The sequence below is a fragment of the Zonotrichia leucophrys genome, chromosome 24 (assembly GCF_028769735.1).
Source record: "Zonotrichia leucophrys gambelii isolate GWCS_2022_RI chromosome 24, RI_Zleu_2.0, whole genome shotgun sequence".
Classification (NCBI taxonomy): Eukaryota; Metazoa; Chordata; class Aves; order Passeriformes; family Passerellidae; genus Zonotrichia; species Zonotrichia leucophrys.
Genome location: NC_088193.1, coordinates 7,253,833 through 7,279,879, shown reverse-complemented (window position 1 = coordinate 7,279,879; position 26,047 = coordinate 7,253,833). Strand labels below are relative to the sequence as shown.

The window sequence follows — 26,047 nt, the reverse complement described above, 5'->3', positions numbered from 1 at the left end:
CTGTGTTAAATCTGAGCTAAAACTGCTGAAGCCAACAGACAGGGAGTGCTTCCACCAGCCTTGTTTTGGCTCCCGTGTGGCCGCTCCATCCCCACCCCAAAACATCAGCAGGACAACCACACCTGCATGGACAGCTCAGCCTCTCTGAGTGCACCATTTGCTGTGCAAAAGGGTTTTGACAAAAGATTGAGTGGTTTTTTTAATTGATTGCACCAGGCCTATTTTGAGGAGCAGGATGGATCTTTGTAGGGTTCAGGCAGGTATGGCATGAAAATGCTGAAACATTTCCTGCCCAAAGCTTCACCTTCACCCCTGTCCTCCACCTTTATTTCATGTTTTCCAGAGGTTTTCCCACCACAAGCAGCCAGTGTTGCCTCCAGCAGTCCCTGCACAGCCCAGCAGAGGGGAGTGGGCCACCACACTGGTTTTTCCTCTCCTGCCCAGTCCTGGGGCAAAGCCACACATCTCTAGGACGTTATTTAACCACACACCCTATTTGCAAAGAAAGATTAAACTTTTTTGTTGTTGTTAAGCATAATTTTTCTAGTGGAAGGTGCTCCTGGTCATGGCAGGGGTTGGAACCAGATGATCTTTAAGGTCCCTTCCAACCCAACCCAAACCATTCTATGATTCTAAGCATGAAGCAGAAGCTTTACTGAAACAAGGTCTCTGTCCATAGTTTGATGGCACAGACACACTGATTTTAAGTTCTTTACCCATATATGAGGCCTAGGTAGGAGTTCACAGTTTTAGAAAGCACTGTGCAGGACAAACACGTTTTGGGACATCTGCAGAAAAGGTTGTGCAGTCAAGTTTCACCTCAGTGTGAGTCATGGAGACCTCCCAAAAACCTTGGTGCAGGAGCTGGAGGTGCCTGCCTGGCCATAAATCAAATTCGTCTCCAGAAAGAGTCTCTGTGGAGTAAAATCTTTGTAAAGGGGAAACTTTGGCACAAGGAGACCTCAGGGTATGGACACATGTAAGAGGAAGGGCAGAGGAGTGTCTCATCTACCCAGCTTGGTAGGCTTTTTCAGGCTGAGAGAGATAAGGAGCCAACCTGCCTCAGAGCTGGCTGAATTCCTGCTGCCCTTTGCAGCAGGAGGGCTCTGGAGCAGCTGCCTCTGGAGGGAGCTGTGTGCCCCTGAGCAGCCTGGCCAAGCTGAGCCAGCAGGAGCCACTCTGGCACTGCCCCCGGGTCTCTCCAGTGCTGGGCACATGGGGCAGGGCGAGCTGGCACCTGAGGCTGGCACCTGAGGCTGCTCTCTCACCCTGGGTGGCAGCAGCTCCCTCCCTGCTGGCACAGCCCTGCCTGGTGGGCTCACTCTGCACATCAGCCATCCTTCATCCCTCAGGTGCTGATCTTCCAAAGCAAGGCCTGGTTTGTGCCCCATTCTCTGGGAAATGTGCAAAGGGAGCCCTGAGGCATCTGCAGGCCCCAGCTGAGGGAACCATGCTTTTTCCTTCTATAGCAGCAACCACACACAAAAGGAATGGCAACCTCAGTGGGAGAAGTGTGGGGCTGCCAGCCCCCTGTGCTGCCCTGAGCAGCAAGGACAAAGCTGCCACCCAGCTCCTGAGGGAGGCAGGCAGGGATCCAGGGGCTCCAGCTCCCCCTGGCACTGCCTTCATGGAGCACAAGCCCCTGCTCAGCACTACAGGCCTGGCTCCTGAGCCCAGCTCTTCCCATGGAGGCTTGGCCTAAATCTCACAATGCCAGGCCCCACATGAGCTACCCTCAGACAGCAGGCAAAGAGAACCCTTCTCCCAGGGAAAGAACAGAACAAAGAGCAGAACACGTGGAGGGGATGTGCTGGATTCCTCACTAGCCTGTTGTGTGTCTCTGCAGCCTCTGGGACCTCAGTGCTCTCGGGAGATGACTAAATAAACAATCATTGCACACAACTCACTCATTTCCTCACTCTCCTATCACCATGGGCTCCATCCCAGCCATTTTCTGCTGAGGGAATTCAGCAGGGCTGTAATTCCTTCACACAATGTGCTCTCACTTTCTGCCTGGCTCCCAGGGGAGATCAGTGGGTCAGGATATCAAACCAGGCTTTGTGCCTTTGCCTGTCTCTGCCTTGGTTATCCTCTGGGAAAAGCAGAATGGTGACTGCTTCCTGCCTCTCTCTGTCTCACCTGCATTCCCAGAGAGAGGGTGGGTTTCACTTACTAGTGCTGATAATTAATAAATGATGCTGTCTTTCAGCCCTTGGGGACCTGCAGATGACTCAGCATGAAGCACCACAGAATGTTCTACCTTGCACAGGGATTGTGCTGTGCTGTTTCTTTTCACAGCACCTACTGGTGCTGTCCAAAGGGAGAGCAGCAGTAATAATCAAACCCAAGGAAAACCTTATTGCCAGCCAGGGTCTCTGTACAAATCACAAATGGGACAGGGCTGCTGAGGAACTGCCTTGAGCTGTTTTATTTTCCAGCATCAGTCTCATTACATGGTTATGACAATGGGAAGATGCCAGCAGCTCACATCCCAGGCAGCAGACAAAGAACTTAATGTTACAACTCACTTTATAAGTTTTTTTACCAATCACACAAAGCAAAAGCATATTGAGAATATTGACAGTAGTTCCATCCAACTGCTATAAGCACACATGCCTTTGGTTAAAACAATGCTTGCTTATTTTGAATACGATACCTGCTTGTAACCCCTAATGCTCAATGCACAGAGCTCCATTATTAAGCTTCAAACTTCCTAATATCTTGCTAGATAAACTTTTCTGTAGCTTAGAGAGTTATTCTAGACACGCGTTAATACACAGACCATTGTTCTATTTGTCTTCTTCTACTTTTTAAATAATTTTTCTGCTGATCCATCTCATGGCTGCTGCTTAGCTCTAATCACAGTTCTTCTGCCTCTGAGACCTGCCTTTTGCAACTTTCCCAAAACCCTCTGATTTTGTGGATTCCCACAAAACCTGAGTCTGAAGTGTGTGAAGTGCAGGCAGCCTGCTTAGGGAACAGCTGGAATGAAGTCCTGAGGCTGGAGGGGAGGGAAGGCTAAAATGGCCAGTTGGACATGGAGCCAAAGGGTGACCTTAATGCTCATCCCAAAGGGGACAATGACCACCACCAGCAGGTCCTGCTGCAGAGGAGAGCAGAGGGATGGCAATATCTGGGAACTGCTGGGGAGCAGCAGGATCAACCCATGGCATTGTCAAGGGGCTTTGGGAACAGCAGCACGAGGAGTGGCTGCTGCTAAGCGGAGTGAGGCAGGGCTGTAGCTATTCAGAACTCTTCCTTTCTTCATCTGGGAAGTACCAGGGCTGGAAACACTGAAGCTCAGACAGCAGATTTAGCACAAGTCCATATCTGGTTCTCCAGAACCCATTCTCCAGAACTAGAGATGATATTCTATTCCCAACTGAATTTTGCTGGTGATGTTGAACACAGCCCTGAGAAGACAACTGAAGTAAGCCAAATATACCCGTATGTGCTATTTCCTGTTTGGATATTCTCACTCTGGCAGACAGTCCCCATGCCTGGCTGAGCCACCCTGCCCCTTATCCAGCTCCAGGCTGGCCCAGGCAAGCAGGATGACACATGCTCCAGAGAAAAACCTGTGTGGAGACACCTCTGTGCTCCCAGCAAAGCTGGATCTGACAGCCTGGACACTCTCTGGGTTTGGTGTGGGGACAGCACCTCACAAATGGCAATTCAGGAACATGTCAGGCCCTTGAGAACAACTTAAACTTCCCCGAATGCCCTTTTTAGAGCTTCCAGAAGTGTGTTTATTTGGTAACCAATGTGAGAGGAAACATGCAGAGGATGAAATGAAGTGTGAGCTCATTTTAAGGCTTCAGAGTATTTGCTCAATTGCTGCTCAGAAAAACATTGGATGTTGTTTGTACCTGGGACATCTGTGCTCCTTCTTCTACCCAATTAATTAACTTTGTCAGTGAGTTGCAGCTACTAATTAACACTTTTATTGCCATAATGTGTACCAGAAAGTGTGAGAGCTTGAGAGCTCCAATGTCCCTCAGAAACCTGATGGTACCAGACAAACCCAGCTGAAAATCTGGGAGCAAAACTTCAGCAGGTGTTACCTGCTGGCCAGTTCTTCGTGGCTTCCAACACTTTCCTACACAGAGGGTGTCAAACTTCTGCTTTTCTGCTCCAAGCAGAAGGAGAGATTTCAGGTACCTCTGAGTCAGGTGCCAGTGCCACTGTTCAGAGCACTCATTCATTTCTTCTACTGATTCCTTTGCTTAAGAGAGCAGGGAAGGTGACAAAGGCACTGCTGCCCATGCAGGAACATGGCTATTTATCAGTACAAGCCTTATCTTATCTTCTGCAGGCTCAGCTTAACTCTGTGAAAGAAGGATTCAGTGACTAGAAAAGGGAAATGACCCTGCTGTTTGTGCAGGAGGGATTGCACACCCTCCATGTGAGGTGCCATAAGCCCCTGATCCCAATCCCTGCTCTGATCCCTGCCCTAACGCCTGCCCTGATCCCTGCTCTGATCCCACTCCCTCTTCTGATCCCTGCTCTGATCCCAATCTCTACTCTGCTCCCATCCCACTCCCTGCTTCAATCCCTGCTCTGATCCCACTCCCTGCTCTGATCCCACTCCCTCTTCTGATCCCTGCTCCCATCCCTGCTCTGATCCCACTCCCTGCTCTGATCCCTGCCTGCTCCCATCCCTGCTCTGATCCCACTCTCTGCCTGCTCCGATCCCTCTCCCATCCCATGCCCCATCCCTGGGAGGGGTTGGATGGATTCCCTGATGGATTCCCTGATGGATTCCCTGAATCCCCATCCCGTGCTGGTTCTGCAGCTGAGCCCAGCAGGATGGAGAGAGGAGCCTCTGGGCAGTGCCTCCTGCCCTACACTTCCAGGAAAGAAAGGGCTTCCCTGGTGCTCCCTGCTCTGCCCAGCAGCTGAGTTTACAAGTAAATACAGGTAAGGAGCTTTGCTGCAGGATAATTCCCTCCATCAGCAGAGTTGCATAAGCCCCTCTTTCCCCACGTGGCACTGCCAGCAGAGGTGCTGTCCCCTGAGGCCTTGCCAGGGACCCGGGGGCATTCCAGATCCCACGGTTTTAGGAATTTTTTATGGCTGCTGAGCTGCTCCAGTGTAACAACTCAGAGATAGTGCTAAATTCTTGTCATCAGTTCTCTGAAAATGATAGAAAAATGAAGTGTGTGAACATGTCAGAAAGACACAAAACAACTTGGTTTGTTCAGCCTGGAGAGGAGGAGGCTGAGGGGAGACCTCAGGGTGATTTCAGCATCCTCTGGAGGGGCAGTGTAGGGATGGGTTTGGACAACATTCCAGGCACAGAGAGGGATTGTTGGGCTGTCGTGTGCAGGGCCAGGAGCTGGGCTGGATGGTCCCTGTGGGTCCCTCTCAGCTCAGGATATTCCATGATTCTGTGATCCCATGATTACTCACCAGGGCATCTCTCAGGCTGTCCAGTCTGAGGAGGGATTTCCCCTCTCTGGGCCCATCCTCAGTGCTCTGTAAAGGAGAGAGCAGAGAACACAAGGGCCCTGATGCTGTGTCTGACCTTCAGGAGTCCAATCCCACTGGTCTCGGCCTTTCTGGGCTCCCACATGCACTGCCAGCATTTAAACAGCCTGTGCATTTAGATTTTGTCATTAGACTCAGCAGAGGAGGACAAGGCTTCAGCAAGCTGCTGCTCAGAACGTGTGAGGCTGAAGTGATTACAAACCCTTTGCTTTCATTACTAGCAAGGCTTGAAGGTGCTGGGAGGGATGAGGGGTATAATTTACTCCATCTGTAAGGCTGTTCTTCCATTGCAGGCACTCAGAGATTTACACTCTCTGCCTGCCTGCCTGCCTGCGTGCTCGGATTATTTAGGGAAGGCTGGCGGGGAAGCCAAGAGGAGCCAAAGCCCTGCTCTCACATTTCCCTGGGCTGTGACTGTGCTTATTCCCAGGGATGGAGCTCTGGGAGTGACTCAGAGGCACTCAGACAGCAGAGTGAGTGCTCAGCCCCCCGTCCCTGCTGCTCCAGCACAGCTGGAACCCGCTGTGTGCCTGATCCTGGGAAGGATGGATCACTTCTACTGGGAAGGATGGATCAGCGCTCCAGGAAGGATGGATCAGCGCTCCAGGGAAGGATGGATCATTTCCCCAGGGAAGGATGGATCATCTCTCCAGAAAGGAAGGATCACCTTTCCTGGAAGGATGGATCAGCTCTCCAGGAAGGATGGATCAGCTCTCCAGGAAGGATGGATCACCTTTCCAGGAAGGAAGGATCACCTTTCCTGGAAGGATGGATCACCTTTCCAGGATGGATGTACCCCTCTCCAGGAAGGATGGATCAGCTCTCCAGGAAGGATGGATCCCCTCTCCAGGAAGGATGGATCAGCTCTCCTGGAAGGATGGATCCCCTCTCCAGGGAAGGATGGATCCCCTCTCCAGGAAGGATGGATTACCTCCCCAGAAGGATGGATCCCCTCTCCAGGAAGGGTGGATCCCCTCTCCAGGATGGATGGATCAGCTCTCCAGGAAGGATGGATCCCCTCTCCAGGAAGGATGGATCACCTCGCCTGGGAAGGATGGATCATCTCTCCCGGGACTGCACTGCAGCTCCATCCCTCCCGTGCCCAGCACACAGTAAATAGGGACTGGGAGGCTGCCAGGATTCCTGCACCGAGGTTAATGAATAAACAACGCCTGCAGGACTCACTCGCCTCCTATTTTTAATGTCTGTATCTTTGATTGCATCTTCGAGAGACCTCTCCATAAATAACCATTCCAAGAGATAAAAGCATTGGATGTTTCCTTTGACAGAACAGAGATTATCAGCATTTAGACAGAAAAACTGCTGGTAGGCAAGCAGGCTCTTGCTTTTTATAGAAAATGTTGCCTTTATCGTGGCAAACAGAATGCTGAAAGACAAGAAAATGCAAATATAGCAAGGGACATTCTGGAAATGGGAGCTCAGTCATGCCTTGTTTTCCCCATTTTTCCTGGTGGGAGGTGCTCTCATCACACACATTTCCAGGAAAACAATGAAGGAAGCTCAGAAAAGTGGGCAGTGTTGGAAATTAGGAGAGCTGCCAGCACACCAAGGTTGCTGCTGAAAATGGGATTTAATTGCTTGGTTATGGATGCAATTTTGGGAATATTACCCAAGGTGAATAAATAAACAGTTTCACAAATAGAACCCCTTGGATTTCCGAGAATGCCTTGGGTGGTTTGGAATGTCCAACATGAGAGACAAGGAGGAGAAATCCTTCTGCACTTCGTGGGAATCCCTGCCATCCAAGGGGGCTCCAAGCACCTTGGAGTCATTTGTCATTTGTGAAAATCTAGGTCATTTACTCCCCTCCTCCTGCTCTGCTTTTTTTCATGCTAAATATAGAATGTATTTTCTAGCTTCAGACTGAATAAAGTTGTTAATTACACTCTTTCCTAAAAACCTGCAATTGAAATTCACTTGGGGAGTCTCTGAAAGCTGGGGAAGGCTATTCTATTTTATAATATTCTTTTGACATGTCTTAGAGGAAAAAGGAAGAAAGCTCATTTGCTTTTAATTTCTCAGTTTTGAGGATAATATTTAACAGAAGTAAATCCCTTTAAGGGCTCAGCTATGCTCTTTGAAGCTAGAGGGAAAAATCCCATTGAGTTTCAGTGCAGGAGAACCAGCCAGATGCTTTGGAAAATTATGTTAAACAATCTGCAGTGTGTTAAGTGATGCAAGAAAATTAATTTGTGCCATCATGAACTGCCAATAGGTGAAAAAGATGGGAATCCTGAGTGTAGTAGGTAGGGTATAAAAATAACCAGGTTCTTTCAGGGTGTACCTCATCAATCAGCTCCTGGTAAAGGGTCTGGAGCAATTCCATCCTGAGCTCCTGGTGCTGTAAAAGCCCAAAGGTGCTGGTGTGACACACCTGCCTGCCAGGAGCTGAAACAGAGGGACTGACATGCTCTGCAGATGAAAAGGGCTGCCTGAGCGAGATCAAATTGTTATTAATGATGGAGCTATTAGAACAAGGGTGTCTAATAGCAGAGTTAATTCCTTGTTCCTGTGCTTTTGTCCTTACAGCACTGCGGGGCCAGCACTGCCTCCCTGAGCCACAGAGCTCCTCTGTTCACTCTGAGCACACCTGCCTCTGCCCAGCTGTTAAAGAACTCGTTTGGAACATCCAAACCTGTTCCCAAGTTCCTCAGGCCTTGGAGGATCCCATCTGCAGCTGTCCCTGCTGGTGGCCAGAGGCACTGGGCACTTGTTGCTCTATCCCCAAGGGGAGAGCAGCTTCCAGGTTGGGCTTGTTGAGGGAAGAACTCCTTCATTTACAGCAGGGATACAGCCTGCCCCAGCCATCCTCTGCTGAGAGAGAGGGATGGGCACCTCCACAAGGCAGTGCAGCCTTGGACTGAGAGGGAGGAGAGGAGATGCCTCCTGGGCACAAGGGAACCAGAACTGCTTTACCAGACACCTCATGTTTGCAGGTGGGTGGGATCATCCCAGGCCTTGGTCACCTGGTCCTTCAGGATGCAGAAGATGGAGAACTACAAAAGATGGACATTTCTCTAAGCTCCAAGGTGATGGCAGTGCAGAGAGAGAGACAGCAGCCTCAGTGAGGTCACTGCTGCAGCCCCACAGCAGTGGGGTCACTCCTGAGGAGTGAACAGCAGTGGGGTCATTCCTGCAGCCTCAATGGGATCATTCCTGCAGCCTCAGTGGGATCATTCCTGCAGCCTCAGTGGGATCATTCCTGCAGCCTCAGTGGGTCAATCCTGCAGTCTCAGTGGGGTCACTCCTGCAGCCCCACAGCAGTGGGGTCATTCCTGCAGCCCCACAGCAGAGGGGTAACTCTTGCAGCCCCACTGAGGTCACTCCTGCAGCCCCATTGAAGTCACTCCTGCAGCCCCATTGAGGTCACTCCTGCAGCCCTCCCTCTGCAAAGGGCCCAGATGGACTCAGGGGTTCAGATCAAATCTGGGGGAAGTTAGACCAGGAGTTTGTGCAAGGACACAGCCAGCTCCCAGAGCACAGCCCCATTAAACCAGGCTGCAGAGGGTTCTGCAGCGTAGGGGGGGGCATCAAGAGGCACCTGGTTCTTGCCAAACCATCTCCCCATGCAATTCAAGGCCTGGAGCTCACACCTGGCCAAGGCCCCTGTGCTGTGCCTGTGCTGCTGGGCTGGGACACGAGGCTTGGGCGTTGGGCAGCAGCAGGAGCTCAGCTCCCCAGGTGAGGCTGCATTACTGTTTAACTCTGGCAGCCCAGCTCTTCAGTGCCTCCCCATCCCTCCTGCAGCCCATTCCCCTGCCTTCCACATGCCCCGTGCAGATGAGGCCCAGCATTAATGAGCCATTGCATACAGATGAGCTGGCAGCCAGTGTGACCTGCCACAGCCACACATAAAAGCCAAGGAGGGCCTTGGGCTCTCTTCTCTTGATGCAGGAGCTGCTGGACCCAAGTTCTGTGGGAGTTCCCTGCTCTGGGGGACACAGGCAGCTCCTCTCCCATCTCCCTGCTGCACTGGCTGAGACACAAGGTAAGGGGCTCTGTGCTACTGCTTCCCCACCATATTTCCCTAGACTGTCCCTTCTGTCTCCTTGCACAAATTTACCATGTCAGGACTACAGCAAGGGAATGAAAATTTTCTTTTCTTTTTTTTTTGTGTGGAATAGGATATGTGGATTCTAGTCTGCCTTGTCACTGGCTCACCTCTCCTTGGGCAGCTCTTTGCCACTTCTCTGCCTCTGTTTCTTCTCCCACTAAGCAGCTACTGAGGAGAACACTGCCAAAAAAACCTCTGCGTGTGCTGGAGTCCCCTCAGCCACTGGGTGCAGCTGATGGCAGCTCAGGCACTGCTCCTCTCTGGGAATGCTGAGTGCATTTCTGACAGTGCCACGGGGCTAGAGGGGCCTTCAGCCTCAGCTCTGTGAAAAACTGGGCTGGGATAAGCTGCTACAAGCTCAGGGCATGTTAGATTTGTGTGGGAGCTGCAGCACTGCTGTTTAACCCTGGGTTAGCAGCAGCCACCTGGGCTTCAGAGTGAAACTCCAGAGTAACTGCAGGGCTAATCAAGTGTGTGTCAGTGGACAGTTAATGAGCATCAGCCCAGGGTTTCCACAGCCCTACCTGAGCTGGGAGGTGTTTCAGTTCCCCAGAAGCAACAGCTCAGAGCACAAGTTCCCCCAGCTCAGCTGCAGAAGATGCTCAGAGCTCTAGGAACAAGGTTCTCAAAACTTCTAAAGTTAAAAAAAGTAACCACCCTTAAATTCTCTTCCATTTTGGGCATGACAACGTGTAGTGCATGGTTCACTTCCTTAATCTCACAGTCAATTGCTTTTCTCATCCCCTATAAACATCAGCAGGGAAAGAGAAAAATCTGCATATGTGTTAGTAATAAATTTAAAAATCAGGGCATACCACTTAAGGGTTGGCTTGTCAGAAAATGGTAATTAAAAGTGTTCCAGCTGACAGTGCTGCTTTAATGAATTATTAGTAATGTTCTCAGAGAACATTTGATGAAAGACACTATAAGAACTCTTGCTTAAACAAACCAATTTTCTGCACCATGCAACCTCAGCGCACAAGAGGGGGAAAATTTCCCCTATAGAATCACAAAAATAGCCAGGTAATGGTTTAAATGATCACAGAGGAACAAGTGGCCATTGCTACTCAGCCTTTATTTCCTATAGCACAGCCTTTTTCCATAGGTGCTTATCTGAGAGCTGCCACTCAGGAGTTAAACTCTGTCCCAAAAGCCCAAAGAGGTGCAGTGTGAGAGCTTCTCACAGTTGCAGGTGTTCTTCATGCACAGGGAATGTTCCTGAGACAGGCACAGAGCCTTTGGCACAGGGAATGTCCCTGGGACGGGCACAGAGCCTTTGGTTCCATGTCCCTGGGACAGGCACAGAGCCTTTGGTTCCATGTTCCTGGGACGGGCACAGAGCCTTTGGTTCCATGTTCCTGGGACAGGCACAGAGCCTTTGGTTCCATGTCCCTGGGATGGGCACACAGCCTTTGGTTCCATGTCCCTGGGACGGGCACAGAGCCTTTGGTTCCATGTCCCTGGGACGGGCACAGAGCCTTTGGCACAGGGCTGTGTCCCTGAGACAGGCACAGAGCCTTTGGCTCCATGTCCCTGGGACGGGCACACAGCCTTTGGCACAGAGAATGTCCCTGAGACAGGCACAGAGCCTGTGGCACAGGGAATGTCCCTGGGATGGGCACAGAGCCTTTGGCTCGGGGTCCCTGATCACAGCTGGGGCTGCTGGAGCCCTCCAGGCTCTGCCTGGCAGAGTCCAGGGGAGCTGGACAAGGCAGCACAGAGCACCTGAGTGAGGAGCTGGATGCAGAGGGCATGGAACTCCAGGGATGGGCTCTCTGAGTACCTCAGTCCATTGTCCAGTGGCTCTTTGTGCCTTTTACTGCTTGGCATCTGCTGCAGCTCCTGCAGGAGGTCCTTGTTTCCAGACAGAGCCTAGGCTGGCCAGAAGACATTGAGTGGAGAGCATGTGGAGACTTGGAAACACAGCCCTGCTTGTTGGGAGCGTTGTGTGGAGTGGGGAAGGATGAGGGCAAAGGGCACTAAGCCTTAATCATGGATTTGTGCTTGGATGTGAAGGAATGGTGGGAGGTGGGGGAAGGAGACTCCCATGCTTCATTTTCCTGCCATGGGGTTCTTGCTGGGTTCCAGCTCCATCCAGATTTGTTGTTTGTCCTCGACAGGAGAAATGTAAGAGTGCAGCTCTGGGAATTCACCTCTCTGGCAGAAGCCCTGTGGACCCAGCCCAGCACTGGTGAGCAGCACATCCAGGGGAACTGTGGGGCTCTAGCAGGGGTGGCGGTGGGAAAGGCTCTTCCCAAGAGGAGTTCAGAGCTCCAGAGGGCTGCTCTGGGCTCAGCAGCTCACCTCAGCCCTCTGTGACCAAGGCACATCCCTAAATCTTTGGATCACAGCAGGAATGAGGGCAGTTTGACACGGGAATTTCCCCTTCCCAGCCAGGCTGCCCCAGGAGTGCCCGCTGTGTGTGCCCTGGGCACACAATCCCAAAGCTGCACCACACACCCTGCCTGGAGTGCAGCTCAGCCTGCCCACAGAGAAAAGGAGCTTTAGAGCTCAGTCCCGGCTCTGTGTGCCCCATCAGGAGTCCTGTCCCCAGAGCAGGAGCTGGGAGCAGCCCAGGGCTGATGAGGGCTCACCCTCCCTGCTGAGCCTCACTCAGGTAAGGGTCTGTTCCCTTCTTGCTTTGCCCAGGGTGGAGGTTTGAAGTGGCTGGGGTTTGGTGAGGAGGAAAGCAGGGCAGGCACATGGGAACCTGTTTTCTCTGCAGCATTCCATGAGAAAGGCAAAGCACTTTAACAAACCCTCCCAGCTAGGATGTGCTGTGGGCAGAGCTGTGCACAGGAACCCAGAATGGGCACCAAACTGCCAGGGACTGCTCAAAGCCTGGGAATGCCCATCCCAAAGGTACAACCAGGCAGTTCTACAAGTGTGCATCACAGGGCAGAGCTGCTGGGACCTGAATGACCACCCTGTGTGTGGAGGTTTGTTAATATCCAGAGAGTCTCTCTCAGTTCCCTTTCTTGTTTAAATCTGGGGGCTGTGTCTAATCTTGTCACGCTGGGTGAGAGGAGACACCATGAAGAGCAGCTCCTCCAGCCCCAAATTTAAACTGAGCTCTGGTGCCTCTCTTAAACGAGCAGCCTGGGCTCTTCAAACGTTTGAAGGGGTAAAGTGAGGTGAGAGTAAATCCTTCATGGGTTTTACACCACTTTAGTAGAACTTTGGAAAGCTCAAATAACATCTGAGGTTTGCTGCATAATTGAATCCTACATAAAGTGGCACAACTGATACAAGATTTTTAAAAGCTCATTAATGGCTGAGGTCAGAGCTTCAGTTTTGGAAGTAATTTAGTCCCAGGTTCAACTTAGGTACTTAACAGAAGCAAAAACTTAAAATAGGAATCTTGGTACCTAGAACTGCTTGTGTAGCTGACGATCCAGGGAAGTTTGAAACAATTCATTTTGAAATGCCAGTTTGTGAGAGCTGAGAGGAATTCTGAGGCACCAGAGTCACTTGAATGAGTTCCCTCAGGTTGGTGGAATGAATCACCACCACAGAAAATTCCATCCAGATTTAAGCTCCTAAATGAGTGGGAAGGATGTAGATGCCTGGACAGGTTAAGCTGTTTTTCCCTGGAAATGAAACAGTGGGATATAAGTAAAGGGAGTCCAAGAGGTCAACACTGCTCTCACTTTTCTGTCTGGTTCTGTCTGGAACATAAGGACCTCCTGCAGGAACTGCATTAGGTGCTGAAAAACAAGAGGCAGAAAGAGCCACTGGGCACTTGGTGATGGTGTAATTTAAATACAAAGCCTTGCACAGTGTGGGAGCTCATCATAAATCCAAACTTAAGATTTTAATTTGCAAAAGGATCTGCAAATCAGCTTTATATTTGCCCCCCTCCAAAAGCCATTGTATATTCCCTCTGTTTCACTCCTTGCTGAGAATATTGAGATATTATACTCTCAGAACTTTTTTCCCTTCACAGATAATAAACAGGTGCCTGCCAATATAGCAATGGGGCATCTCTTGAGACTCTCCTAAAATCTGTGCTCCATTCTAACTCTGACTACAGCAAGCTGATGCTGTTACCAGCCCACAGCTCCACACTCAAAACTTTGCAGTCACTGAATTTATCCCCCCAACCCCCTCCTTCCTCTTCCATCTTACGAGCAGATGGGGAAACAGGCACAAAAAGGAGAATATTTGTCCCATAATACACAAAAAAAGTGGGAAGTTGGGAACTCAGCTATTTGGACTCTGGGAATGCTTTGTCACTTGACTGCACTTCCCAGGTCCTGCAGCCAAAAGCCATTTGATTAGAACAGATCAGTTGGATTTTGGGTTAAGACAGAATCTGCTCCCTAAGTTTACTGCTTGCTGTGAAATAGCAAGGAATGAATGCACTGAATGCTGGTCTCTGACCTTGGTAATAAGTTGATTTAATTGGATTTGATTTTTCAAATGTAACATCTCAAGTCAGCCATAAAGTCTGGAATTAGCATAGCACATCTCGGCACAGGAGAGATTTTCAAGCGGCAGAAGGAGATGAAGTCCGTGCCCAATGAATTTCAAATTACACTGAGGATGAACTCAGCCATATGCATGTCAAACCCAAATTGGGCAGACTCTGAGTGCAGCAGGCAGCACAGTTATTAATGGCTTACATTTGCTATTAGGAATGCAGAGTAGCTGCTTTGCACCCAGTTTGTTCTGACGTCTCCTCACATCAATGACCCATGTGACGGGTCAATAATTCACTCCCTGCACTCTGCAAGCCAAGAATGTCTTGCAAGTCAATTACACTCCAAGAAATAATTAGGAGCACAAAAGTAACTGGAGGATGGGGATAGAAAAAGCCTTGCTGGTGAAATATTGCAAATCCCAAGCAAAGCAGAGTGTTCCTGCCTTTAGATCTGCAGCTCGTGCTCCCCAGCACCTTCAAGGGCACTGAGCATGCCCTGACAGCAGGAAATGGCCTGAAAAGGGGCAATTTGCAGTGCCAGTATTTCAGGCAATAATCAGGTTCCCGTGTAACTAAAAGCTATTTTCTTTCTGCAGGAGATGTATGAAAAAGTAGGACATTAGGCAAATAGCTGCCTGCTGAGATCTGAGCCTCAAAATTGTTCCTGAAATTTGTTTAGCTTCCATGGCATTAAACTGTAATAAATCCCAGGAACATTTTAACCAATCTGCTGGGCACAAGCAGACTCTAATCCAGATGGACAAAATCTGCTTCATCAGACCCTGTATGAAAGAGCACAAAATGCCTTTACCAGCTCTGGGTTCAGCTGGGAAGTTCTGAAGCCAGGTTCTCCCAGCCTGAGCCTTGGGCTGAGCCTAAAGGCCACAGCAGGGGCTGAGGCTGTGCTGTGCATCCCTGGGATTTGGGCTGTTATCCACACCTTGGGGAGGCAGCCAGGGAGAGCTGAGGGATGGAAATTGCCGCGGTGAGATTGGAATGGATGTTGTTGAAAATCTTGGGAATCAGGGCCAGGACAGAACCCATCAGTCCCAGTCTGGAGCACCTGTGATGGGCAGGAATCCTCCTGGTGCCTGGTGTGTGGCTGTGCAGCCTGGGCTGGTTCAAGGTGGAGCATCAGCCTGCAGCAGCTCAGGAGAGCAGGACCAGGCAGCGAAAGGGGAGCAGGGAAAATCTCCAGGGAGTGCCTGATGTACTTCAGTGTCAGCTCAGCTCGTACCATGGGCAGCCAAAGGAATTCACAGGGCAGAAAACCTGTATTATCCAAAGGGAAAGTGCATCTGTGCAGGAATGCAACAAATCCTTTCCCTTCTGAGCAATTCTGTGGGGTCACCAGAGGTTTCTTTGCTTTCTGGAGGTACAGGGAGAATTAAGAAGCTGCATTGTGCCCCCTGATCCTCCCATTCCCTGTGGTGCCACTGTGCCCAGCTGACTTTGACTGCAGATATCAGGGAGGGCCTTCATGCTTCTGAGGTAAAAAGTGAATTCAGAAGCTGAAGTCCAAAATGTCTGTTAATGCAGAGCAAGTCTGGAGTGATGTTCCTTTCAACACATCTGCTAGGAAGCTCCTGAACGAGAGGCAGGACACACTGAGAGGAGCCTGGGACATGATCGTGAAGCTCAGGGTCTGTTACTACTCCTGTCTGAGAGACACTGATCCCACACACAGAAATTCAGGAAACAAGGACAACTCAACTGCAAAACAAAGCCAGATCCAAGCAACAGCAGAGCCAGGGACAGACAGAACAGCAGCAGAAGAACTAAGAGTAGAAAAGCCCTCTGTAAATGATGTATTTGTGGGATTTACTATGAAAGTACTGTTATTTGAAGAAGGGGATGTGAGGTGCTAAGTCATGAGCACAGAACTCAGGCTGCAGTGCAGCCTTTAATCCCTGGCAGGTGAGACAGGCAGAGCTGGGAAATGCTTCACACACAGTGCAGTGCTGTGAATGATCCAAGGGAAGAGTTCCACACACACTTTGATCTTGAGAGAAAGCCTCCCTCACTTTGGTCTGTGTTTACAGTAGGAAAGGGATAAAATGTGAAAGAACTGCCTTCTGTGGGAAACAAATCACAATAAATTCTATTTATAGCACAGCAGTGCTCCTGAAAGGTCCCAGAATCCCTGACAGTTGCCCAGGGATCCCTGCAGTTCCTACTGAGGCAGATGCAGTACTCCAAAGGGCAGGGCAGAGGTGCTGAGCACTAAAACAGCACCTGCTGAAACCCCAGCCTCAGCCCTAAAATAGCCTCAACTTGCATGTAAAGTAGAGAAATGATTGTGATTTCCTTTGCAGACAGGGACCAGGAGTTAGAGAGAGATGGAAACATGTGAGCACACAGAGTCAGGGCCCCAGCTCAGCACCTGCTGTTTCCAGGCCAGTGCATCCTGCCATGAGCATTTCAGGGGCAGCTCCCACCCACCCCATCCTGCTGTGCATCCCCAGGTCTTTCCTCTCCAGCCCTGCTGTCTGGGAGCTGCTCAGGGGCTGCCATTCCCAGTGGAAACCTGGCACAGCAGGCTTTGAGTCTGGCTGATTCAGAGCAGTGTGACAGGCCTCTGTGCCCTGCTCGGGCTCCTGGCACCCAGCCAGGCTGCACAGGGGGAGTTGGGAAACCAAAGTCACCTTGGTGAGCACCAAAGGCTGGAATTACAGCCTCAGGTGAGGACAGTGCTCTTCACATTCCATGGGAACATTCCCTGCCTGGCTGGGGTTTTCCCTGGCGCTGTGAGCAGGGCAGAGATGGCAGCAGAGCAGTGACCCCAGGGTGGCACTCACACCACCAGGGCTACCAGCAGCTCTTTGTACCCCAAAACCCCAGAGCAGCCCTTCCTCCTGCAGTCCCACACAGGGCTGGGCTTTCTTTGCCTTCCCCTTGGCTCCCACCAAACCCTGCCCTGAGGATCAGTGTGGTGTGGCAGGGCCAGCCAGGCCCTTGGTGTGCTCTGAGTGCCCTTCCCACGTCCCTGCTCCAGAGCTGGAACTGCTCTCTTGGCCACCATGGGGGGACTCTGTCCCTCAGCATTTGCTGTGTGGTTTCTGTCCTTGTGCAGAGCCCACACAGAGGGGCTGCAATGCTCCCTGTGTGCCCTGAGGGAGCAGATCCCATTCCCCATCCTCTGAGGTGACCCAGAGGGGCTGCAATGCTCTTCTGTGCCCTGAGGGAACAGAGCCCATTCCCAACCCTCTGAGGTGACCCACACAGAGGGGCTGCAATGCTCTTCTGCGCCCTGAGGGAGCAGATCCCATTCCTAACCCTCTGAGGTGACCCAGAGGGGCTGCAATGCTCTCCTGTGCCCTGAGGGAGCAGATCCCATTCCCAACCCTCTGAGGTGACCCAGAGGGGCTGCACTGCTCTCCTATGCCCGTTCCCACCCTCTGAGCTGACCAGTGCTGAGTTCTCTGCCCCCACCCCAGTTCTGGGGCCTGGCTGGGGCAGCAGCACAGCAGTATCTGATAAACCCACAGCACTTTGGGAAGGAAGCCTGGACAGGGGCAGAGCTTTCAGCTGCCAGGCAGTGCTGGGTGCTGAGGGATCTGAGGGCAGAGCAGGGTCAGCCCTGTCCCTGCTCACAGGTGCCTCTGCCTTGGCAGTCTGTCCCTGCTGTGTCCCCAGCCCCAGCTGCCTCTGGGCTCTGCAGCAGCTGTGACTGACACCTGACATTGCCAGCCTGCAGAAACACCACGGGAGTTAATGATTCAACCCTTAAGTGCTCAGCAAAGAACACCAGCATGGGCAATGTGCACAACTGGCTCACATGACTCTGCCCCTTTCCCCTGTGGCTTTTTGGGGGTGTTTGTGCAGCATTTGCCTTCCAGCCTCGCTGCTGAGGGTTCACTGCATTCAGATCAATCCCACATGTCCAGGTGAGAGCCCATTTCCATCTGCCCTTCTCACACATTCACGGGGCAGTGCTTTTGTCTGGCAACACAGAGCAGGAGCAGCCACACAAAACCTGCCTTTCTCCATGAAACATTTCAGCTAAAAGCAAAAGCCTTTATGTTCAAGGCTCCTCAGCCCATCAAAATCAATTGTCTTAAAGTAGAACAGAAATCTAGTGCAACATTGAGGGTGAGTTAAATCCCGTTTTATTTCTTTCTTGTGCAACCACAACATGTCACACTCAACCCTATTGCAATGAGAATTATTTGTGGAGATTTTTTTGCCAAATTAAAAATCCCAAAACACAGAATTTGCTTGAGAAATTATTTCTCTTAGACAGCAATTTCCTACTAAAACCTGAGTATTTTCAGTGGAAACCCATTTGTCTGAAAATAGAAATGAGAAATCCTGCTGGAGAAACAGTTCAGCTCCCAGTTCTGTGTGTGCAGAGACAACATCCCAGCGTGGCTGTACCTGAGCTGTGCCTGGGAATTCCCTGTCCCAGCAGAAGGTGCAGCAGGAGGTTCAGGCCAGCCATGGAACCAACCTGGCACTGCAAAAATATCCAGTTCTGATGTTTGCTCTGGTGCCTGGAAAGGGATTGTTGCTGAATGCTGGCAGATGGTTTTGTGCAGCCACAGGGGTTTCCAAGGGCCAGGACAGGAGGAAATTCTTCTTCTGCTCCTCTCCCAAACCCTTCCCAGGTTTGTGTATGGGATGTGTCCTTTGCTCCCAGTCTGCTGGAGCCTTTAGTTCTCCCCCAGCAAATGCAGCCCTGGATTAATTTCTGTGCAGCACTAATTACAGAATTGTTAATTGCTAACAATGACAGTAATGTCTTTATTGCTGTAAATCCTTTATTTATACATCTGAGGTAAATATTTTAACCTTCGAGGACCCCAAACACTCCTAAGCTTTCAGAAAACCAGATTTGCTTGAGTCCCCAGTGCTGCAGTGCCTGTTCTTTCATGTATTCACTGGCCTGTGTTCCCATGAGGGAATTATTTCTTCCCTTCACATCTAGGGGGAGACTGCAGCCCCTCCTTTCAAACCATGGGTACAGGGCACATGGTGGAATTAGTGACTGTTTGTTATCATAGAAATATGATGGAAGTGGCTCCAAGGGGCACCCAAGTCACACTGGGGCTGCTCAGCAGCAGCACATCAGCCCCAAACCCTACAGAACAGGTGCCAGGCACAGTGAGAAGGTCTCATGTAAGGCAGAGGGGCAGCGCCCCCCGGGCAGGGCAGGGCAGCATTTCTGGGGTGCCTGAGTCCCCTGAGCAACAACTGCTCCTGTGGAGTCCCTGCATCCCACAGGTGTCAGAGCTGGCAGGGCTCTGCTCCACAGAGTCAGGACATGAGCAGAGCAAGGGAGGGGACAGTCCATGTCCTGGTGGTGGCCCTGCTGGCCTGGCCGGGCCAGTCCTGCTTCCTGCAGCTCTGAGACCTCTCCCTTCTCCCTGCTCACGCAGAGCTGTGTGCTCCCACAGAAATCTGGGCTGGGACACACCTCTTCCAAGGATATTCCATTTTCCCAGGGGATATTATGGACTATGCCCCCAGGTGTCCCCCTGCCTGTCCTGATGGAAAGGGGCAGCCCAGAGAGCTCACAGTAATTCTGTTCAGCAGGAGAGAGGGCAAGGCAGGGGATCAGATCCTTTGGGGCATCCACTTGAAATTCCACTTGGGCTTTAGGCAAATGCAGTCACTGGGCTGGAGCTGTGACAAGGCTCCAGCTTAGCTCTGAGCCGGATGGAAGGATCACATTTCCCACATGGAGCTGGCATGTCAGGCGACACTCTGAGGCACAGCCACACTGCTCAGAGCTCCAACTGCTGCCAAGGATAAATATTCCATGGTGGCACTGCCAGGGCCAAGAAGGAACCTTGCCAGTGCCAGCAGGTCTGGTCCCTTGGCAGATGTGTCCCTCAGGATGCTCAGAGGATGGTTCCAATCAGGTTCTCTACAGACAGACCCCAAGGCCAACTGGCTGCTGCAGGCACCTTGGATTTTCTTCCACTCCCAATTGATTCAGCTTTCTGTGGCCGTCCTTGATTCTGATTTTGATATAAGCAACAAGACAGAATGGTGCAACTGCTATCCCATCCCAGCAGGCCCATTCCTGGTGTATCCCATCCCAACAGCCCCATCCCATCCCATCCCATCCCATCCCATCCCATCCCATCCCATCCCATCCCATCCCATCCCATCCCATCCCATCCCATTCCTGCCCTGGGCAGCTAGCACAGGGCAGAGGAGCTCTCCTCCCCAGAGGGCTCAGCAGTGGAGCAGCCAGCAGATAACACACCATCAGAGTAAGTGTTAGAGTTTGCTATTCTAATAAAAACGGATTTGATAAGGTATTAGGAATTGGATATTTCACGTACTTTGTTCAGAGAAAGTTCAACAAAAAGAAAAACACAGGAAGGACTGAAAGAAGATCTGAGTTTTGCAAAGAACTGAACAGGACTGAAAAAAAAAATAATCCTTTAACTCTGTATCCCCTTTCTTCTAGCTAAGCTGCTTAGAACTTCCTCTGAATCCCTAACAAAGATGTTTCCAGGCAGGCTGCGGGCTCAGGAGCTGCTCTGTCTCCCCCTAATGATCCCTGGTGCCAGCCTGGCTCCCTCACCCTCTGCTGCAGGGAGGGAAGGAGTCTGGAGCCACAGACACCAAACTGAGGGACAGAGCAGGAGATGGAACCTTGCTCTTATCAGGCCCCCATCAAATATTCAACACCTTTTCCTTCCTCCCTCCTCTGATCTCCTCAAGGGCTGCACGTGGCTGGGATTAAAGCCAATTCCCTGCACTAAAACTTACCCAAGGAACAATTGAATGTCGTTATCCCCCACGTCCAAACTTTTCAGAACAGATCAGCTGAAAGGAAGCAAGGGCAAAGAGAAGCACTCAGTAACATTCCTGAGGGAGCAGAGGAGCTCCAGCTGCTCAGACCTGCCAGGGTTGGTGTCACCCACCTGCAGGGCTGCAGAGAGCAGGCAGAAATACAGGGAACAGCTCAGATATTTGGGGTGGAGGCACTGCTGGAGTGCTGGGAAAGCTGAGAATGGAAACATGGAACTTTTTCCTTCCTCTGGTGATCACTGGGAAACAAAAGACTGGGCCAGGGAAGTGGGAGCTCCTTGTTTCCACAGCTAACCTTGACAGGTTGTGTTTGTTCCTGGGGTTTTTATTGGTGAATGTGCCCCTGTGCAGGAACTGAGCAGGGCACCCTCCGTAAACACTCCATGCCCGGGGACAGCAGCATTCCCTGAGTCCCACAGCACAGAATTCCACACAGACAGCACTGCCCTGTTTACTTGGGCCCAACAGGAAACATATCCTGGTAAACATTAGCTAGCAGGTAGTCAGGCACCTTTGCTGATTTGAATTAACAGGCTTTTAATTGCTGTATTATATAACTTTATATAATCTCCTCCAGACAGTCGGTGATATGCTCACAGCATGCTTATCCAGGAGGGAATTTTTCTCCTGCTGAAGCAAATCAACACATTTCAGCTGTGTGTGGGGGCAAAGGATTTGTTGAAAGGAGAATTCCTTTGTCAACCTGCCTGAAGAGAGGTGTAATTCTTCTGCCTCTTTGATCTGCTCCAGGGTAGCTTAAGGAGGGCTTGTAAAGGAGCCTTAGAAGGGGCCATGGATAATTTAAAGAGGCAGGAGAAGAATGCTGGAGCTGGGGACTTGTTTTCAAGGATCCAGGCTGAGCATCTTGTTCTCAGCTCTTCTGTGGCTGTTATCTGTTCAGATCCTCACCCGAATTCCAGGAGGTGTCAGTGGAGCTGGATCAGAACTGTGACAGTGATTTGTCATCACCCCTGCTGCGAGGACATGGGCAGATCAGGAACCAGAATTCCTGCAGATTTCTCCCCTCCACACCCATTCCCTGAGGTCAGGAGCCCCTCTATGCCTAAGGAGTGCAAGTGCAACTCATGATGTACAAAGTGAGGCATCCCAGAATTTCACCCTGCCATTCTGGTAAAGCCAATGTTCACATTCCTGCAGAAAATGAACACAAGGGCCAGCTGAAGTTGGGTGCTTTTGCACAGTAAGTCTAAACCCTGGATCATTTCTTGGAATAATGTGTTGCACAGGAATCTTTTATTTCTGTTCAAACTATGCATTAACATGGACATATTAAAAATGCATCAGGAAAATAAAACTTGAGAATTGCTCAGGAAAGTGTGACTCATTCCCCTTTCCTTGAATACAGGCTTAAAGTTTAACCTCTGTCAGCTCCATATGCAACCAATAAATTCAACAGCAAAAGGGTGAAAAGGTACAGTACAAAGTGACCTTCATTTCTTTCTTTTATTGAGCAGGGGAGGAAGGTGATTCAGTCCAAGTGCAGAAAGAAGGCAGCTGTAAGAGACATAGAAATGAGTTTATTCTTAGGGCTGCTGATACTAACAAGGACATTAAATAATAGAATTACTTCTGGCTTTACAAAATGCAATTATTTTGTACTTAGACTCCGTCCTTGATCATTTAATATTTTCTCTTTGCTCCTGATTGACCCCTGTGAAGGTGTTTTCTGGTGCCTATAACTGGGTCCAGTGGGAGGATTTCTGCTTTGGCCAGCTGAGACATCAGGCAGCTTCTTTAAATTAATATTACAGGGTTAAGGGACTTTGCCAAACAGCAATTCTTGACTTCATAGAGCTGTTGTGGTGGCAAGGGGACCCTCAGAGGGGGCACTTGGAGTCCCTGTGTCAGCTGTACAACTGGCACACAGTTTAAATGGCTGCATTTAAATAAGACAAATTTCACAAGAAACTCCCTCCAGTGTCTAACAGCTCACTTGGGATTATCCTCATTTTGGATACATGAAATTAGAGTTTAGGAGAGGTAAACAGCTCTTGCCACAAATACTTAAGGGTGTGAAATCAAGCAAAACTTGGGCAGTGCTCTTGCCACCAATTTGAGCCCGAGCATTTTGCTGCTGCCCAAAAGGAAGCCTGGGTGGGCTGGTGATAGGAGGCAGGGTTTGAGATAAGGGTGTAGCATCTTTAGCTTGCTCTAAAAATGTCATCCCTAAGGCTTGTTTTACTGTCCCTCCCTATTGGAAAGGCAAAGTAACAACAGAAACACAAAGCCCTCAACATCTCCTCGTTCCAGGTGCACTCGCAGCTCTCCCAAAGGAAGCATCCCCTGGCAGCTGCAGGAGCCCAAACCTCACTCTGTGTGGCTGGGGATTCTCCTCCTCAGACACCCAGCAGGCCCAGAACAGCCCTGTGTGAGTCAGCACTGGGAATATTTTCCCCTCAAGTTCTTTCTTTGTTTGGAAGCTGCAGCATTTTGCCCCAGGACACACGATCACAGCACACAGCTCATTCAGGCACTCAGAAGGATTTTGTTCAACAAAAGCAAGAGAAAAAGGCACACATGGGTCCAGGGCAGGCTCACTGTGCGCTAATCCAACATCCTCTCTGGCAACCAAACACATTTTATGCTTCAAGGGTGATAAACTCAGAAATCAATCATTTCTGAGAACACTCTTAAGTTTTGGGTCAAAATCAGGCCCCAGGATGGCCCAGGAACACCCCAGGCAGTGTGTGACTCCACAGGGCATCAGCCTCTCCCCACACCTGTGTGTCTGAGGAGCTCCAACACTGGAATTTTTCAGACATAGGGTGATCCAAATTCCAGTCTGAACACATCTGTAGCATTTTCTCCATCAATGACTCTTATTCCCTGGGCCTTTTGTTAATATGGTTGGACATACAGGACAAAATAAGAGGGACAGAAAGATACACTTTCCTTTAAAGGATCAGGTTCAGAAATATATTCTTAGTCTTAGCATCACCTTTTTGGTGAGCAAACACCCAAATTCTCCTGCTGTAGTTTCATATTTTCTTTTGTTCTCACTTAATAATCCTATTTGAGATGCTTGTGTGATTCCAGGGTCTGAATTTCACACCTCCAAACTCATCTCTAACAACGCTAAAAATAACTGTTTGCCTTAATTATGCTTTCTGCATCTGCTCCCCTTTGTCCCTAAATTTCCTATCCACATTTCATCCAGGGTCTCCTAATGTCAAGATAAACAGAAAACTGCATCAACAGACCAGGATTCATCTCGTAAAAGGCAGAGAGGTCTCCAAACCCAGCAGTTTCCCCCACACATGCCCATGATGGAGCTATTGCTGCTCCAGGCTTCACTTACACAACCGAGCACAGGACAATATTAACACTTGACTGCTCAGAGTTTATTGAGCAAGCCTAAATGATTGGTTTTTGCTGGAATGCTCCTTAGGCAAGGAACTCTTGAGTTTCCTCCCCAGCTCACTGGAACTCTTCCCCACCAACTGCGGGAAAATATGCAAATTATATCACTTTGATCTAATCAAGGGCCTGTGTCAGAGTTTCCCCTGGCTGCAGGCAGAGGTTAAACCCTCCTGGTGGTTGTTTCTCGCCCTGCAGAGCCCTGTCAGCAGCAGCTGGGGATGTTCAGCTACCTCCGGGAGCGCTTCAGCAGCCGCCTCCGGGAGCGCAGCCGGCGCCGCGCCAGGCTCGTCTCCAAGGATGGCAGGTGCAACATCGAGTTTGGCAACGTGGAGCAGTCCAGGTTTGTCTTCCTGATCGACATATGGACAACCATCCTGGACCTCAGGTGGAGGTACAAGATGACCATCTTCATCTCGGCCTTCCTGGGCAGCTGGTTCCTGTTTGGGCTGCTCTGGTACGTCGTGGCCTACATCCACAAGGACCTGCCCGAGTTCAACCCCTCCTTCAACCACACCCCCTGTGTGGAGAACATCAATGGCCTCACCTCAGCCTTCCTCTTCTCCCTGGAGACCCAGGTGACCATCGGGTACGGCTTCAGGTGTGTCACGGAGCAGTGCGCCACTGCCATCTTCCTGCTCATCTTCCAGTCCATCCTGGGCGTCATCATCAACTCCTTCATGTGTGGGGCCATCCTGGCCAAGATCTCCAGGTCCAAAAACCGGGCCAAGACCATCACGTTCAGCAAGAACGCTGTCATCAGCAAGCGTGGGGGGAAGCTCTGCCTCCTGATCCGCGTGGCCAACCTCCGCAAGAGCCTGCTGATCGGGAGCCACATCTACGGGAAGCTGCTGAGGACCACCATCACCCCCGAGGGGGAGACCATCATCCTGGACCAGGTCAACATCGAGTTCTTGGTGGACGCCGGCAACGAGAATCTCTTCTTCATCTCGCCCCTCACCATTTACCACATCATAGACAAGAACAGCCCCTTCTTCCACATGGCAGCAGAAACCCTCCTGCAGCAGGACTTTGAGCTGGTGGTGTTCTTGGATGGCACCGTGGAGGCCACCAGTGCCACCTGCCAGGTGAGGACGTCCTACATCCCCGAGGAGGTGCTCTGGGGGTACCGCTTTGCTCCCATCGTGTCCAAGACCAAAGAAGGGAAATACAGAGTGGACTTCCAGAACTTCAGCAAGACAGTGGCCGTGGAGACTCCCCACTGTGCCTTCTGCCTCTACAATGAGAAGGAAGCCAAAGCCAAAGAGAAGAAGGGTTATGACAACCCTGGCTTTGTCTTGTCTGAAGTCAATGAAACCAGCGACACAAAAATGTAGTGCCAGGTGTTCGTGGGGCTGAGTTTTCAGAGAGAATTCAGTCTTGAGAGGATTAATAAATAATCAGTAAAACAAAACAGAAAGACAGTTTGGGTTTGCTCTAACCCAGCATTTGTTTCCTCAAAAGCCTCCAATCAAAGAGGAGCAGCATACCAGTGATCACTATTTAACTACACTATATATATTTCATAGAATTTATATTTTTATATCCATGGGACATTTAATGAAGCTGCTATGTTGGAGTGTCCAACTCACTGAAGTTTTCAGGGGTGTGCAAAGATGTTAAAAAGCCTGAAAAGATGGAAAGAAATTTTAGGACAATTAAGATACACATCTGCTGGAAGGAGAACGTGAAAAGGCGAGACAGAAGGCAAAGTTAAAGAAACCTAAAGGACTTAGGAGCCAAAACCTCAAAAAATTTTCTGGTTGCCGAAGTCCTCTATGAAAACAGAGTCTCTGGCTCTGGAACTTGAGCACGTTTGAATGTTCTTGAACAATTCCTTCCCTCTTTCTTTGGGACTGGTACAGCTGCAGGACAGAGCAGTAAGGGATGGGACAAGGCTAGGAAATAGAGAA

General features: G+C 50.3%; 1 protein-coding gene across 2 annotated transcripts; it reads left to right on the top strand.

Moving 5' to 3' along the window:
* Positions 1-9,421: 9,421 nt before the first annotated feature.
* KCNJ1 (potassium inwardly rectifying channel subfamily J member 1) lies at positions 9,422-25,471 on the top strand. 2 transcript variants are annotated; one of them, XR_010442735.1, is made up of 3 exons: positions 9,422-9,499; positions 11,686-11,756; positions 11,959-12,151. XR_010442735.1 is itself a non-coding variant. In XM_064732052.1 (3 exons), the coding sequence occupies exon 3, from the start codon at positions 24,356-24,358 to the stop codon at positions 25,469-25,471; it is 1,116 nt and encodes a 371-aa protein (XP_064588122.1). In that variant the 5' UTR covers positions 9,422-9,499; positions 11,686-11,756; positions 24,333-24,355. The 2 variants fall into 2 exon arrangements, 1 of the variants encoding a protein (XP_064588122.1); XM_064732052.1 differs by lacking the exon at positions 11,959-12,151 and adding an exon at positions 24,333-25,471.
* The last annotated feature ends 576 nt before the right edge of the window (positions 25,472-26,047 follow it).